Below are 18,490 nucleotides of genomic sequence, written 5' to 3' on the forward strand. Positions count from 1 at the left end.
TCTTTAAAAGTTTCTTCAAGTCACTTAAGTGCTTTTGCAGCTACCTTGCTGCTTTCATACAATTTTCCACATGTATTATCCTTTACCGTTACTGTAAGCACATAGATATGAAAATAAAGGGAAGAATAAATAAGTAAAAGGAACATCTAACCGTTAAGCCTCTGATCTCAATCTAAATGAGACTACAATCACTGACCCTTCTTCCAAGAGGAGGTAAACAGAGGAAGCCAAAGAACAAGAAGCAGGAAGAAGAGAGACCAAGAGTACTGAGGGAACAGTGGTGAGGAAACTGAGCTGGAGACAACATGTGGTTGCTGCAGAAGCCTCTGTCCTCTGTGAGCCACCATGAAGTGCTATTGGGGTGTCATCTGTGCTGATGGAATCGCCAGGGGAAGTCAGTGCTTTCCTTGAGGAAGAATGGCTGCCTTTCCTCAGGGAACTTTTTTTCCACTGAATTTCGATCACCATACTCCTCTCTGTACAAAGCCCACACGTGGTACCTATGAGCACCCTGTTCTGGGTGACTTGGGAGAGGACAGCCCTGCACAGCAGCGCACTGTGGACCTGGTCCTGGCTCGGCCCTGCCACATACCAGCTGTGTCCTTTCATCAGTCTGGTCCCCCTTCCTGCCTCCGTAAAAGGACTTCATTAGGTGGTGTCCAATATCCATCCGCGCTCTAGAATGCTATGACTTGGTAAGGCTTACAGTATTATGGATGTCAGAGCTTTGGGAAAGGGTGGGAGAAGACACTTTTTGCTCTTAACAACAGGTATTAAAACTGCTTCCTGTTATCCTGTTAACCAAAGCAGACAATTTCTCATTGGTTACTCAATGGGAGAACTGAATGTGTTTGCTGAAGTGTCAAAACCTCACTAGCATGTTTATCATGGGTAAGTGAGGTCTTTTTTCATGCTCTCTTCAACATGAAAATGTCCTTTAATAAAGTAATACATAAAGTAAAAAAATAAGGAGATGCTATAGTAACCTCTTGGGTCTGAAAAACACATCTGTCTTTTTTTGGGGTAAGAAGATAAGCAGGAAAAAGAAATATGTGGAAATAGTCATTTTTCTCCTGCCTCCAGGAGAGAAATCTGGTCTCCATTTTGAGCTAAGTATTTGAAGATTAGTTGGAAGTACAGTCAAACAAGCTTATTGCAGGAGAATAAGATTCAGAGACAGGAAAACCCCAAAAAGAGCTAAGATGCCAAAAACAAGTTCTTCTTGTCCTTTGAAAAGAACAACTAAGATGAATGACTCTGATGATGTCAAGATGCTGATTTCTGATTTCCTAATTTACAGAAAATGATAGGAAATTTCTTGGACAATTAGACGAAATGGTTTTATTTTCTCCTACTTGGGCAATTTAATTTTACTCTTAAACAAAAGCATATTTTTGTGGTTCTAAATGCATTTAGACTTAAATCAACCCAGTTCATCTACAGTGGATGAAAAAATCCTTCCTACTGCTAATTACCTCCACCCTACCAGGAATGTAGCAAAGTTGACCTGATGGTATAATTTCACCTTTGTCCTCACAGTTCAAGAGGTCAGGAAAGGCAAGGTTGGTCTGGGTGCTGTGCAACTGTCAGCAAGGATTAAAGGGAATGACTCATTCTTCCTTTACACCGTACCCATTGCCATTTCCCTGGCAGCTGAATCTGTTCAGAAACTGGTGACCCACAGAGGAAATATAGGAGAGACAAGAGGAGCAGAGAGGAGGGAAGGGGAAGGCAGAGAGGACAAAGGGAGGGAAAACATTATCCCCAAATCATTTTTGTCATTTTTGTCCTAGAAACTGAACAATGTCACAGATAACTCCCCCCCAATCCCACCCCCACTTTTCCCCCTTGACAATACTGTTATCTATCACAAAGCTTGATTCAGCTAAATAATTCGGAGGTTTCTTTCATTTTAAAAAATCCCACTAAAACAAAGGTTGAGGATATAAGTTAATTCTAGAAGACTAGAACAAGACTGGTCAAGAACACCATGTATCTGACAGGAGCTCTATAACCTTTTGCATGATGAAAGAATGAAAGAGTGAATGAATGAACAGGTAGGACTAGCCGAAGTAAAACATGAATTTTGAGCTAATGAGATTGCTTTGTTGTCTCTCACATTTAATGGCATCTTCCTCAAAAAACAAACAAACAAACAAAATACTGGAAACATAAATATGCTTTGTAATATAAGCACCATATCTGTACAACCTTGAGAAAAAAGTTAACAGAAGTTACACAGGGGAGCAGATGTGGCTCAGGCCATTGGACATTTGCCTCCTGTGTAGGATGTCCTGAGTTTGGTTCCCGGTGCCTCTTGAAGAAAGGTGAACAAACAATGAGCAGACAAGAGAACCATCTGGGTGAGGGGTGGGGAGTAAATTTTAAAAGAAAAAAACAAATCTTAAAAAAAAAAAAGTTACACATACGGGCTTTATCACAAACCAGTAGCCATAATGGCTGCCTTAGATTTCTTTTCTAATCAATTTCACAGACTTGTAGAATGCTAGAGTAGACCTTCCAGATGTCTTCATCACCTGTTCAGTGTCCTCACTTCAGATAAGTAAAGAGAGGCCCAGAAAGGTTATGAGATTTGCCTTATCGCACACAGTAAAGAAATGGCAGGACTAGAATTGGAACCCCTAATCCAGCAGTCTTCCAATCTAGTGCTTTTTCTAGCTCTATGGCACAATTTGCCAAGAGAATCTCCCCCAGTTATTCTGGGTCCTGAAGCCTTGAGGTTGCTCTTTCAGCTCAAGTCATGAACTAACTCTACTCTCCTGGGCTTCCTGATTCCAGCTGACAGAGTGTATGATGGTTCAGAGGATGAGAGAAATCAGCACCTAGAAAATCAGCATCTCTCATGAGCCTGGAAACGGAGGCATGCAAACTCTCTGGCTGCAATGGTGACAAACATATGGAAAAGATCTCAAGGAAAGAGAGCCTGTGGCAACAGGCAAAGTGGCATGAATCTGGACATATGAAACATGTTGCTTTTTCAAACCCATGAAAATATCAAAGCAAATTTTATTATATGAAGGAGAGCTTTAGCTCAACTATGGGTTTAGGGTCGTTGTAACAGCAAGGTACTTTCTCTGATACTATACTTTAATGCTTGAGACCACAGAGCACGAAACATAACTGGCTTGAAATTAAGGAGCTCTACTTTTTTTTCTTGTCTGCCTCTCTCTATGATCCTTCTCCACATCAGCGTTGGCCTTATCTAGTCAAAACTTTCCCCGAATTAAAATAATGGCATGGGATAATTATCCATTTTTTTTTGGGTACTTAAGTCAGAACCTACTAAGCAAAACTCAAAAGATATATGGTCAATGTTTTAAGAAAATGTCTTAGAATCACAATGGGTCCACTGTGCCTAAATATCATCACTACATGCCCCCCTGACATTTCTTACTGCGGGGAGGGAAGAGAGTAAGGAAGAGGGAATGGGGTCTACATTGAAATGCACTAATGTGTCCAGTATAATTTATTCATAAAGTGATTAAAAGTGTATAAAAACCTTTTGGCTAATCAAAATAAAATAAGTAAGCAGAGATATCAAGTTAGGTAATCCCAGAATATATGGGTTCTTTCAATAGATTGCTGTAATTAACATAGAATGGCGGTATAAAATAATATCCTGGACCAGAATAAAATAAAAGCACTTAATATCTGTAAATCTTTTGAAAAGAATAAACAAAAAAGGACAGAAGTAAGAAACCAACAGCAGCAAGCAGCTTTGGAAAAAAGAGACTGACAAGTTTCTAAAGCATTATTGGTGTTGAGGGAAGTCTATTTTCGTCTGATAACTATTTTTATGCAGTATCACCAACTAACTTTCAATTTACAGCAAAACTGATACATTCAATTCAGCTGCTTATTTCACAAATAAAAATCTATTTTAATTATCACAGTCACATTTATGTAAACATCTGGGAGAGTTCAGCAAATTATCTCAACATTCAGCAGTTCTAACACTTTAATGAACAAAATTATTTCTTAGCCATCTCATCCTACTGTATTTTTTGACAATGTGAAAACCAATGGCATAAAAATTAATTCCAGCAAGGGAAATGATTAAACCAAACCCTGTTATTTAAACCTATGTTTTCCCAACCACTTCCCTTAAAGTTAGTTTTCTATCAAATTAAAAGAAAATACAGCAATACATTTTAGAGCATGAAAAATGTTTGAGCATGCTAACGGAACCAACTTGAAAAATAATTACAAAAGATCACAAAAATGCTATCTCAAACATCTTACTGGTGTAAATTGCATAAATTCTCTCATGCAACATATGTCATTCAGAATAAAGAGGAAGGAACAGCATCTTTTAACACCAACTCCATTTAGAAAATTGAATACCAAATAGTCCCATCATCTGTGGTTAAGATTCTTTAGTTACTATCTCTTATTCAATTTGCTCTAGTTATTGAAATGAACCCATGAAGAATAAAAGTGTACAAGGGGAAACTAATTAACTTATTAAACAGAAGTTAAGCTAAGAAGGGCCTGTATACAAGCATCCTATTGTTATCTCATTCAAACTATCTGCTGACAACATCAGGAAAAAGGTTTGTAGTCTTACCAATGAATTTCTGAGGCATTGAGCTTTTTCGTTTTGCCACATTGCTTGCTAATCTGTCCAGAACGAGAGCTCTTTCAGTTCCCATCTCTGCTTTGATGTGTCTTGCTTCCACACTTGCTGGTTTGGAAAAACAGAAAAAGAAGAGGGAAGAGAGCACGCTGGTAAATGGGGAGAAGAGGAAATAAACTGGAAGGAAGCGTGTCAGAGGAGTGACGCAAACTCTGCTGTTGTTACCTGTTATTGCTGCTAAGATTCTTACCCGGGGTACCTGATGTGGTCAAGTCAAGCCAGCACAGGGGCACATTCAAATCTTGCAGTCTTGTGCTGAGATGGGAAAGCCCAACCCATCCCCAACCAGTACCTTCATTAGCAAGAGGAAGTAGAAAATAAACAGCCTGGACGTGGTTGGTTGCAAAAGGATAGAGAGATGGAGATCTTCTAACCCCTATCAGCCTTCTTTCTGATTCTGAGTAACTCTGCATGTGACACCTGCAGACTGATAGAATTCTTAACAACTTTGAAAAAAAAAAAATGGTGCCCCAGATTTATTGCCCTGTTTATATTAACAGCACTTACCCAGATAGCAAGAAATCTGCTCAGTGATCTGTGCATTGAAATGCTGAGTGGTAGTTTTTTGTTATTGTTTTTCTTAAGCATGCTCCTCTCAGTTCCTATCTTTTAAATTCTATTTTTCTGGGCTCTATTGCATTATATCTGTTTCATATGCTCTTTACATTTCACAATTGTCTTGCTTAAAATTTCCCTGGGTGACACTTCGGTCTTGAAATTAAGGAACAATTTATATAATGCAGCTCTAATTATATTTGTAACGAAAATATGAATAAAAACTGCCTAAGAATATGGGCTAATTGTCAATATACGAATAGAGCTTTGTGTGGTCTAGGCCTGGGGTTCTCAGACCTGGCTGACAATTATAATTACCTGAAGAACATGTAAGAAATACCTGTACCCAGGCTCCAAGTCTCTGGTGTAGGGGCCTAGGCAACAGTATTTTCAAAGCTCCCCAGGTAATTTTAAAAGGCAGCCAGGGCTGAGAACCACTAGAAGAGTGCATAAACAATGTTAACATCTAATCAACTAAAACAGTGTACTGGAATAAATATAGTATAATTGACTCTGGTACAGCAGGCAGTACCAGTACCCAATAAAAGTTCATGCCTAAAGTTTAAATTGATGCTCTAGCTGCACCCAATATAAGGCTTTAAACTTAACATGTGATGCTGCCCTAAGTCAGGGATCAGCAAACCTTTTCTGTAATGGTCCAGATAATAAATATTTTAAGCTTAATGGGACATACACATAGTCTCTGTCCCACATTTCCAGTCCCCCTTCTCCCCACCTTTAAAAGTGCAAAAACCATTCTCAGCTCCACCCCTGAACACAGTCTGCTGACTGCATTTGGCCCCAGGGCCAGTTTGGTGACTCCTGACTGCAAAAAAAAAAACCATATTGTGAAGTTATACACATTTCTCTCTGTTGTATTATATATATTTCGGGAGGTCTAAACTGAAATAAAGTATACATATATTTCTAATGTCTTTAAGGAGGAAGAAATTGAAATTAGTTTAAAGGGACTAGAGTAAAAAGCAAGTACTAATTGCACCCCCCTCCAAATACAAACACAGATTTGGGAACTGTCAGTGCTCTGTAATTGAAGAGTATGATATGTCTGCTGTGTGAGGAAATTCTAATATACAGAAATAATGTCACAAATTCCATGGTCTCTCAGGCATTCAATACCAAAAATGATATGCCCAGGGAGAAGAAAATGCACCATTTCTACAGTAAATAAATATTAGGGAAAGACCTCCAGGGCAAGACTGTTAACTATGACCAGGGTGAGAAAACCAAAGAAATTAGAAAAGAATACAAAGCTTTACATATTTTCCATTTTATTATTGGTGCATGGTTTTTTTTACTCAGTAATAAAATGAAATTTGTCTCCAAAAATGAGTAAGAGGAGAAGATGATGATGGTAATGACCATATTTACTAGAATTTGTGCATTTCTTGTAAAAAATAAGTGTATGTTATAAAAGAAATAACTCAGTCTTTAATCTAAGCTATTAATCATGCTATTTGTATAAATGAAAACAGTGAGGGTCAGAATAAGGGGCCCGGGCAGCTTTTGGATAAAGCACCACGACTTTGGCCCACCAACAGTGATAAATAACCAGTCCTTTTGTGACAGGACCCTACCATTGAGTGCAGTGCAGTGGGTCAAATTCTGTCCAACACAGGGATAAATTTAAATGACCAAACAGGAAACCATTATATATATTATTTCCTTCACACAAACCACCACCAGATGTGGCACTACTCTGAGCCCCAAGAGCAGAGACGTGAAAGGCAAAAGCCTGGGATTCCAAATAAGTTCTGAGGTTTTGTCTTAGACGTTTGGGAGAGACAGTTGAGTGTGTACTTTGACTAAGAAACATTCATTCTGGTTCAATAATTACAAGAGGATTAATTCCAGGTAAAGTTTCCCCCTTAATCCCCTGTACTTATTATCAAAAGGATTTACAGTGAAATGAAAATGAAAGACAGTGTCCTGGGCTTTTTACCTTCTCTCTCCATTTTGCCACTGTTCTCATTAGTCTCCTGAAGTCACTCCTCTACTGGCTCAATCATTACCCAGTGATATGTCCATTCAGGCCCAGGACACATCCCGAGCAAAATGATGTCAGTCTAGTTTTCCCATTTGATCTTCATCAGTCACTGTCTACATTTACCAAAGTCATCATCAATTACCATAAGCAGCTTCCTGAGGACATGCAATCAATATCCTCTATATTTGGGAGGATGCTGAAGTGTGGATACACTGCCCTATATAACGTAATTAGGGCATGTCACTAAATGTCAACTTCAAGATAACATCACCTTTTATTCCTGGCTACACACCAGGCTTGTCTTGACAGTTGTTTCCAGATAAACCTTACTTTGTAAATTGATAAGCAAATGCCTGACATTAAAAAAATAAATTTCCAGAATGTTTATGGATAGACATAAGGTTTAAGGTGGGTGGAGATTTTCCTATTTCCAGGACTCTGGTTAGAATGAAAGAAATCCTCTGAAACTAATCTAGGGGACTCCTGTTTACCCACAGCCTCTCCCAGATCTTTCACTCAAAATATCAACTGCAAGGTTCCAACCCTCAATATACATGTGAATATACTCTAGAGATTACGTTCACCTTTACTGTGTTAGCTGTGTTTCTAGTTGGCAAACTGGCAAAAGCTGAAATATCACCTAACTATGGTGTATGCTCATTTTTATTTCCCAAGCTGCTAGTCTTTTGCCTCAGCTACTATGTTATACCACTAAATGAGAACCCTTAAAACATAAATAAATGCTTTGAAATTAGCCAATCTCTTCGGATTAGGGAGGGATTAGGCAGTACACTGAAAATAAAAATAAAAAAAAAAAAAAGCTTATTGGTTTTTGGACCTCTGCTCCAACTAGGACCCAACTATCTATTTATACAAATAGTCTAGACTTGTTATCTTGACACATCATGTCTCAGAAATGTAAGTGGAGGGAAACCAGTTCGGCAAGATAGTCAGGGAACAAGATAATGGGTTTAAATGACGAAATAGGAAATCCGTTCCTGGGTGGTGTTTGGCGGTTTAATGTTGCAAGGGGTGGGCGTGGGGAATATGGTGACAAGGAACAATTTGTACACTCGGTTCAAGTGTGAGCATAGGAGCAGGACTGTAATTCTGGGTCAATTTCCTTTTATGTCAGTTGCTCACATATAGTGGATATACCAATTTTCATTAACAAAGTGATTTTAAAGACATGTTGAAATAGCATATAATAAAATATAATACAAAATAGCAATTACAGACAAAATTACTATACCTTTATTTCCTGCACAAGCCTTAATATTTTATGGTCTAGCTTTTTAGTTAACTGTTTCCATGATGCAATTTCTATCTCAAAGTGATTGCAGTTTTAACTCTGTAATTGTGGTGATGGTGTTTTTGGTTTTGTTCACATTCCTTCATATCTTGTTAAAGTGTTAAATGGAGCTCAAATAAGAGGCATTGCTTCCTGTCTCTTTTTTGGTGTGGTCAGTCAGTAGCTAATGGAGAGTGGAAGAAGAGGGTGTTATGCAATTAGAATTGTATAACAAGAGATTGTTATCAAAGACTGAGGCAGGTTCTAACAAAAAGTAACACAAAATTGTTGACTTTTTGAGCAGATGTAGAATGAATCCTACCTGTGAGACAGTATCAATTTTTAAAAAGAATAATCAGTTGAGAAAATAGACTTTCAAAATATTTTAACTTTTTTTGGCCTGGTACATTGGTGAAAATATGTTTTTCTGAAACCATCATGTTTATGTTGCCTAACTGAAACAATGAGAATAATGCTGAAAAGTTCTGACTCCTAAATTTACAAAAAGAATAAGTCAATTATTTTAAAAGTCTTGTTATTACTAGAACTCACTGTCACACAAAAATATGTCCTGCTCCAAGTACACATAATTTGTGTGCGGTGAGGCTGAATGAATCTGTCCCAGCTGTTAGTACCTTTCTGGAATAAGGATCAAGCTAATGAGAACATAAAGCCCATTGTCTTCTATATTCCTTCTTCTTTTCCTGTATACTCCATTAAGCCAGCAGGCATAGAAATATCTTGTTGAAGCCACTTGTTGTCTGGTGATAGAAACTTGGATGAAGTAGCAGTACTGCATGTGTCTTAGACCTCTGTATTATATTATAGATCAAATGCCCATTTCCTTGTTGGATGGTGGGTTCTTCAGAGGTAGGTATTTAACCTAAGTCATCTTTACAAACAGTTCTGATGCAAAGCCTGGTACATGGGATGCTCAAATACTGTCTGAGTGAAAAAAAATGATTAGCAAGGCCAGAAGCCCTGTTGCTCTACACCTGCATTCTTTTGAACCTGCATTCATCCATTCTGCTTCTAGAAAGAACTGCTTCTTGATGCAGACAGGTATGTCCCAAGGCTTGGCTCTTCTACTAGGCTGCACTTCAATTTACAATAAGCACTTGAGGAATGAATGCTGAATTCACAGTAGCAATGGAGTACCATTATTTTAAAAACTAGGGATGAGGGGATATAATGTACCATTGATGATACTAGATTGGTCAGGCTCAGGATGAAACACTATGTCTAGACTGGGCCTCTCCCAATTTTAAGAAGGAAAGGGAAATGGTAACCATATAGGGAACAGTGGCAATAATCAAAGGATTGGCTTATGTTATAATTAAAAATTCATTTAATTTTGGGTATATGAGAACTATTTGATGTATAAAAGAATAATATTTATATGTGATTAAACTGTGACTTTCTACATTTTATAAGATGAAACCACCAATATTACATGTTTATTTAAACAAAATTCAGAATTTGCTTAATCATTTATTTTTTTGCTGAGACTTAGAGTATGTGGCAGGCATCCATCAACTCACCATATGATATGCAAATGAACTCAACCTCTGTATTTCAGCATTTCCTGAATTATACCACTGAAGAAAGCTAAAACATTTCTTTTGATAATTTACTAATTTGAAATTCCTAAAATTTAAATTTTAGGGGTGTTTTTTTTTTTTAAAGATTTATTTTATTTATTTATCTCCCCTTCCCCTTTCCCACCCACCCCTGTTGTCTGCTCTCTTATGTCCATTCACTGTGTGTTCTTCTGTGTCTGCTTGCATTCTCAGTGGCACCGGGAATCTGTGTTTCTTTTTCTGTTGCATCATCTTGTTGGGTCAACTCTCCATGTGTGTGGCGCCACTCCTAGGTGGGCTGCACTTTTTTTTTGGCATGGGGCAGCTCTTCTTGCCCGCGGCAGCACTGTGTGTGGGCCAACTCACCATATGGGCCAAGAGGCCTTGGGTTTGAACCCTGGACCTCCTATATGGTAGGTGGATGCCCTATCAGTTGAGTCACATCCAATTCCCGAGGGGGTGTGTGTGATTTTTTGAGCTTAATATTCATAGAACATGGTTTACTGATTTTTTTCCCTCTACTTTCAGTCGACTCAAGATATACACATATGCATGTATGTGTGTTAATTAGTATGTATGCTACTAGGTCTCTTTTCCCAACCAGATCATCTACAACCTTTAAAAAATATAGCTAACCAAGCCAAAAGTAGAAATGACCCAATGCCCATCAACTAATGAATGGATAAACAAAAAGTAGCAGAGCCATACACTGAAATATTATGCAGTCATAAAAAGGAATGAAGTATTGATACATGCTACAACATGGAGGAAACTTGTAAACATTATGCTAAATGAAAGAAGACACAGAAGGCTACATTTGCATGATTCCATTTATGTGGAATGTACAGAAAAAGCAAATCCATAGAGACAGAAAGTAGGTAAGAGGTAGCCAGGTTCTGGGGGCATGGGAGGAATCAGGAGTGACTGCAAATGGCTACAGAGTTTCTTTTTCTTTTTGGAGTGATGAAAATGTTCCAGAATTAGACAGTGGCAATGGTGGCAAAACTTTGTGAATATGCTAAAAACTACCAAATTGCACACTTTTAAAAGGTCAATTTTATGGTATGTTAATTATATTTCAATAAATTAAAAAATATAACTGACATTAAAAAGAAAGTTCTAGTGATTTTTTTAAGCAAGTCAAAGAACTTTGATGAGTCTTAATTTCCTTATCTCCAAAACGAGGTAATATTAGATGTACTCTTGTATCCTACCAGCGTTACACATTAATACCCCATTAGGAATACAATGAATTTTCATAGCTATGGAATTTCTCACAGTATGAGCTTTGCTTACTTGTCTGAAATACAAACATGTAAAGACGCCCATATTCTGTCCTGGGGAAGTGCTGCTTAACTGAGTAACCTTAAGCCTGGCCCTTAAATTGTCAAAACCCAAGTTTTAAGCAGGTCCCCCCCCCCCCTTTTTGAAGTACACACTTCTCTTTAGAAACAAGGAGGAAATCCTACTCCTTGATAAAACCAAAGATGCCATCAGGATAAAAAGCAGAAGCAGTGGCAAACCAACCAAATTCAGTTGGCCAGTTCCTAACACCCTAAAACAGGCTTTATCTAAAACAAAAGTTTCCTCTCACTGGAAACTGGTAATTTAACCACTTATGATTTCTACTCCATTTTTCCTGAGCTTCACATTATTTGTCATACTTTTGTAATCTTTCTGCTTTAAAATGTTCAAACGTTTCAACTACAGCTACTTCAACCAAGCACCAAATCCCAAAAAGATTTTCACCTATTGTAAATAAGCAATTGGTTCAAGTAACCAAATAAAAAATGTCAGACACACCAAACTCTAGAAACAGGCTGATAGTCAACTGAACAGGACAAAAGACAACTGAAGAGATGCAATATAAGAGTTTCAGGGTGTTTCTACAAAAGAATGAAGGCAATAAGACTAAAGTCGATATGCATAAAGGCATCTAGTACTTCAACCAGTTGACACTAGACATCTACTTCAGAACACTGAATAAAATATGAAATTCCCAGGGCCAAATATAAGCATCACAATAAATTATGAGTGGTCAAGGGTGTGACCTTTGGGTCTTCTGCAAAGAATATCCTGGCAGTTTTAATCAATTCTGCCCCATACTCTACCCAGTCTGCTCCACCCCTAATCTTGGCCATTTCTAGTCAATGGTGACACCATTCTTCAAGTTACATCCTACATCAATCTAATAGGAAATCCTGTTGGCTCTACCTTTAAATATATATGTATAATTAGAACACCTCTCATTAGTTATACCACTACCACCTGCTCCAAGACAATCTTTTCTTGCTTGAATTACTGCAATGGCCTCCTAACTAGATTCCCTAATTTCTACCCCTGCCTCAATACCATCTATTCTCAATAGCAACTAGTGATTCTTTTCAAGTGGAAATTGCAATAGTGCCGTCTCTCTGTGTAAAATTCTTAGAGGATTTTACATTTCACTCAGAATAAAAGTCAAATTCTTTATGATGGCCTATAGGACTGATAAGATCTGTTTCCCCCTTTTCTCTCTGGCCTCCTGTCCCATTACTCACTCTGCTCCAGTCATATAAGATTGTTTACATTTTCTGAAGCTCAAGCTCTAGGGCCTTTGCACTTATTCCCTATTAATCTGCAGGGCTCACTTACTTCCTTTAAGTCTGTTAAAATGTTACATCCTTTTTGAAGACTTCCCTGACTCATTCTCACCGCTGCCTGCCGCCCTGACCTGGTACCTGTTTCATTTTTTTCATTTTTCCTGATAGCCCTGCCTACCTGCTGATATTCTATATACTTTACTTAGTTTATAGCCTGCCTTCCTCCATTAAGATATAAATTCCATGAGGGCAGGTTGGTTTGTCTTTTTATTTTCTATTGCATCTCACAGCCTAGAACCATGAGTAGCACACAGTAGATGCACACTGAATGTGTGTAGAGTGAGTGTTGCATGAACTCACCGGTCTCACTCAGGTCAGTGCTCTGAAGAAAAGTACGGCAGCGCTCCTTGTGTTCCTCAAGGGAACTCCTTTGTTTGTAACTTCTTCCACAAAATTCACATTTGTAGGGTTTCTCGACTATAAGAAAAGCACAAGGGGCACTCAGTGACCTTCAGGGATTATAGAATGATAGTGGCTTGGGGCACTGTGAAAACTGATCACTAGGAATGAGACTGCAGAGAGAAGCCAAAGTATTTAGGTATTTAGAATCTACATTACTTTTAAATTTAGTAAGCTGAAATAAGGTTGTGGTCTACAGTTGATTATTATGTCAACGAATTCTTCTAAAGGATAGCCTCCTATACCAGATGAAAGGATTTGGATGGAATGAGTATCATTTAGTATAATGTTTTGGCTCCAGAAAAAATCCTTTTTTCTTCAGGGGGAAAAAACCACACAAACATAGGGCATTTGTATTCTTCAAGTGAGTTAATGTGATATAGAATGAAATAGAAGGGATTCCTTAATTTGTGACATCCATCTGGTTATAAGTAAAGAAACTGCAGTTTGTTGGAGTATAAGCATTCAGTTCGAAATTGACGGATGGCCTTTCGGGAGCATGGACTGACTTGGATAAACTTAGCTGTGTCTCTACCAAGTGGTTAGAGCAAAGTTTGTGCTAAAACAATAAAAACTGAGCTAATTAAATTAAGGCTATTGTTTGAATAACACAAATAAGAATAAACTGCAAAAATGATTTCATCTTCATTCCTAAGATGAAGCAATGGTTTCCTCAAAAGTTCATCCATGCAATTCATATAACCTTTATCCTCCCAACTCCTCCAAATTCCTTACTGCTTGAAATATATAAGCAGTAACTTCACTTGGCTTCATTTTAGCTGTGCAAGGCTGGCCTTTCTGATCTATTGGTACAACATACCCCATGGACTTGTAGTTTCAGGGACTGAGATTTTTATTTTCTAATCCTCTTGCTCTGCTTAAAACAGAGGCTTTGGAATTTAAAGCACTAAAAGAGCCTCATGGAATCCCCAATTAAAATAAATGCAGGTTTGCTAGGACTAAACATTTAAAATTTTCTGCATAAATTGGGGTCTTTTAGAATCTGTGTTAAAAATGACTACTATTATTGGATCTTATTTGAAAAAGGCAGTGGACAGGAACCCTTCTAATTATTTTGGTTCAAACTCAGACTCAATTTGTTACTTTGAAGAATAAGCTGTGAAAGAACTGTCTCTTTACCACATACGATCTGTCAAGGGGGGTTCTATCAGGGCTGACTTGTTTAATTCCCTGGTATTTGAATTGTGAACCAGTTACAAGCTTGGGGCTAGGTTTTAGTCAAAGCAGTATGTATGTGGACTGACATAAGAACAAAGCTTTTTTTTTTCAATTAAAATGTTGTCAGATAACATCAAGAACATGAAGTCCCAAATTTGAAAATAAACTCAGTCTTATTTTTCTAGGAGGGAAATTCTGAATGTTGAAAAAAGAAACCAGTGTTATTATCTTGTTTGGTCAAAATAAAGGGTAAAACCATCAAATGAGCATATAGCTTTTTATATATTTTCACTGCTACTCATCTTTTAAAGGTTACAAATAAATAGAGCGATCAAGAGGAAAGTTAGGTTTAAGAAATTTAGCCCCAGAATGGTCCCCAAATTAATCCCCAAATGATTATTTATACTGTTTAGAGAATTTCCAAAATTCACAAACTGCGCATCATTTGACTTCCCATTCTTTTGAATGAGAAGTTTATTTTTCTTTTTTAAAGGAAAAATAATCTTTTAATAAAGTTTGCCATCAGAGAATACTGATGGTTATCATTTTTTTGGCAAAACTTAAAAAGGCATTTTTTTTGTAGGGCATGCTCTTCCAGTCTGTTGTCTGTTCTCCAGGGGAGCAAGGATGGTAAGAACATGATAGTCCCCAAAGAGCCAGACGGAGAGCAATTAATGCCTTAATGGAACTGTAATTAGCCCTAGAAGTCTCTGCTGTTGTAAGCCTTCAGAACAAGAATGACAGATTAAAACCTTCACTCTTAACTCTTTCTAGTTTCTACAATGGGCTCTCGGGGCATGTATTTCTTAGATATGGAATGCTCATTTCAGTCACTTACCAGAATGTGTCCTGAGATGACCTGTGAGTGCATCTCTTCTCTGGCATGCATAGTTGCAGAGGTGACACTTAAAAGGTTTTTCCCCTGTGTGTAGTTTAATGTGGCGGAGGAGGTTACCTTTCTGAGTAAAAGATGCCCCACACTGATTACACTGGAATGGGCGTTCACCTTTAAAAAGGACAAAAAAGGAGGATTCTGGTCACCAGGCAAGTAGAGAAGCACACATACAGGTGAGACACCTATGGCAAAACTTGTTCTTTAGACCGTTTATAAGGTGGAAGCTGTATGACAAGGCCAGCAAAAGACTTAATGGAATCTACCCTCTAGAAGAGAAAAAGCACCCACTTAGCAAGGCTATTTTAGGTATCATCTTGTCTTGAATCAGCACAAAGAAACCGAACAGCCCTAGAAGTGCCTTATGGGTTTAAGTTTTTACATTATTTTTATATTATGTAGCATATAATCTCTGGAAAAAAGAGCCACAGATGCAAGCCAGAAATGTTTTTTAAAAAAGTGTTTGTATCAAATGTCAGATGGAATCTATGGGGCCCAATGGAATTATTGTGTTTGTATGAATTTCTATAGACTACCTATTTATTGTCTGAAGATAAATTCTTTAAAACTACCAAATGTGAGCCCAATACAGTAAGAGCTCTGTTTTAATTAAACATGTTACGAAAGAAGCAAATCTTACAATTCAACTCCTACTTATTAACAGAAGAAAAAAGATTTGGCTGACTTAGAACACTGTTCTCTACAGTCTTCTTTTACTCAGACCATTTGAAATATGTTTGTCAAATGCATGTGAAGCAAGAATAAAAACCACCAAGTAAACAGAAATGGAGAGAGGCAGAGATATCATCAGAATTATAGCAAAATATCAATGGAAGTAATGAAAATTTCCAAATCCCATCACTTCATTTCTCATGTAGTTGAATTAGGACAGGTTTCAGAAGAATGAAAAAGGAGGCTATTTACCAGTATGACTCCGCTTATGAACCATTAAGACATTGAAGCTAACACAGGATAATCCACACACATCACAGTTCATCTTTCCACTTGCTGGCCTGGTACCATCATACGAGACATGTCTCTCCAACTTAATGTTTTCATATTCACTATATTCTCTAGAATAGCTGTAAGGAATTTCAGGCTCTTCTTCATTTCCTATAGGCTCTGGCTTTAAAACATTCTCATCTCTTTCACTGTATTCATCTTTCACTTTCATTGAATCATCTGCAGGGAAGAAAAGGCAACGGATAAATATCAAATGAAGCAAACCTAACATTGTGCATCTACAAAACAAGAAAACACCATTAGGACAAACTCTCATTATTTGAATTCTGAACCATAGTTAGAGGATAACACACATACTCACACACACAAAAATAGATGACAGTAATGCAGGCTATCCAGAAAGTTAGAAGTAACAGATTTTAGCTATGACGGCTCAAAGCGACCATGAAAAAACATTTTGAACAACTCTTCTCCAGGACTGGGGGAGAAGACAGGTTCTCAGATCTAGTACCTTTTTTGGTGGTTGTAGTTAAACCGGCAGGGTGGTGTGCTCTTAGGTTTAAAGGACCAGTGGCATCCAATTTAAGCCACTAAGGTTGGGAGGTGAAGAGTGTTAACATGGTTTTTCTGATTTTAAGCCATGCTCTGCCTCTTCCCTTTTCCATTTATTTGAACTGCTAAAACTCGTCTTAGCTTCCTAACTCTCTTGGAACTGATAAACACACAACACTGAATATAGAGGAAGCCGAGAGTACTAGTGAAATACTGTTGAGAAAGATAAAAGGAGAAGTAATTCTTTAACATAACCTTCTAAGGTTAACTTTAATTGACACAGGTAAATGAAGCCCAACATATGCGGGGGAAGGGTATCTATTCCAAGTTAGGGAGGGCTAAACTCAAGATCCTAGAATTTTAAGACTGGATAGGAGAAAATGGCCTGGGCCCAAGGGAATTACCTGATCAAGCACTATCTTAAAAAGAGCTGCAACACTCTTAAGCTGAAGAACCCAAGAAATAAGCAAGGCAAATTTATATACTGGACTAACAGAAACTATAATTTTCTTCAAGGTAATAATAATAAACATCTGTAAGGGATCTTTCACATATACAATATGCTGTATATATAGTTTTTCAAACATGCTTAGAAATCAGAAGTTGTACTCCTCCATAAGCATAAGGAATTACAAATCAATGGAATTTTAGACCTAGAAAGAGATTTAGAAATTATCTAATCCAATCCTCTTGTTTTTCAGATAAGGAAATCCAGGAACAGATGTTTTAGATGAGTCCAAGCATGCACAGCCAGTTAATAGCAGAGGTATGACCAGAATGCTGAACTTTACCCTGAACTATCATTTATTGGGGTTTGACCTCACACAGTAGGTATATAAAGTCTAAGTGGCTTCTTACTGTATTCCACAACTTCTCACCAAAGGTGTAGACGGTAAAACCCATCACTCTGTTGTAAGGATATTTATAAAAACTACATCTCTTCCAAAAATGTCAGTAAAGTGCTGCTCCTGTTGCCACATAGGAGGAAGTAACAACTGCAGCTGTGCCTGGCTTGCTACATTCAAGCCAAGTTTCAATTTTCACTTCTATCAAGGTTACCTTTCATCTATATTAACTGTGTTTGCTTAATAGAGCAAGACAGGAGCATAACCACCAACAAAGGTCTTGCTACAGCACTGTCCCACTGCTTCTCACCACAGTTCATGGTTCACAGCCTTTCACTCATTGACTAGCAAAGATGAAGGGCTGTAGGATAACTCCAGTGTATTTCAAATTTGCCCATCCTTTGCACTTGGTTATATATGAACTGACCTCTGATCTCACTTCGTACACGGAAAGAAGCTCATTCTCTGCTTTTCACTGGACAGGTCTTCCATACTGCTTTCAGATGGGATTTGTTTGCGTAAGTGGTTTTTGTTTTCTTAATTTTGTAAAAGAGAAGGATGCACCTGACACTTGAACCCACCTCCCTTCCTCCATCACTCCAGCTGTGGGTGATATCCCACCAAAGCTTGAGTGCTCTTCAGTTTGCATGTAGGCGTTTAAAAGAACCTCAACGGAAAACTTCAGCTACTGAAAACCAAAAACAGTAGATAGAAAGGAGTAGCAGAAAAGGATCCTTTTCATTTTGCTTAGAAATGTTAAAATGAACAGTTTCAGGCCCCTTCAACGTTGGTGAACATTAAATAATACTAATCAATGTACCAAGTCTCTGAAAAACAGAGGACATAATAAAACTGCTGCTTCCTTCAGGATTTTAGCTTTAGTGGGCATGACCTGGAATCCATACTACACTGATCTGGCTCAAGATCAAG

General features: G+C 37.8%; 1 protein-coding gene across 1 annotated transcript in view; it reads right to left on the reverse strand.

Annotated features, from left to right (window-relative positions):
- IKZF3 (IKAROS family zinc finger 3) overlaps positions 1 to 18,490 on the reverse strand; it is a 111,905-nt gene that overhangs the window by 12,715 nt on the left and 80,700 nt on the right. Inside the window, exons 4-7 of the mRNA XM_058284169.2 lie at positions 16,125 to 16,382; positions 15,147 to 15,314; positions 13,031 to 13,147; positions 4,589 to 4,705 (exon numbers count right to left, since the gene is read on the reverse strand). Coding sequence (XP_058140152.1) covers positions 4,589 to 4,705; positions 13,031 to 13,147; positions 15,147 to 15,314; positions 16,125 to 16,382 — 660 coding nt within the window. The remainder of the gene's footprint in view (positions 1 to 4,588; positions 4,706 to 13,030; positions 13,148 to 15,146; positions 15,315 to 16,124; positions 16,383 to 18,490) is intronic.

Source organism: Dasypus novemcinctus, chromosome 21 (assembly GCF_030445035.2).
Source record: "Dasypus novemcinctus isolate mDasNov1 chromosome 21, mDasNov1.1.hap2, whole genome shotgun sequence".
Taxonomy (NCBI): domain Eukaryota; kingdom Metazoa; phylum Chordata; class Mammalia; order Cingulata; family Dasypodidae; genus Dasypus; species Dasypus novemcinctus.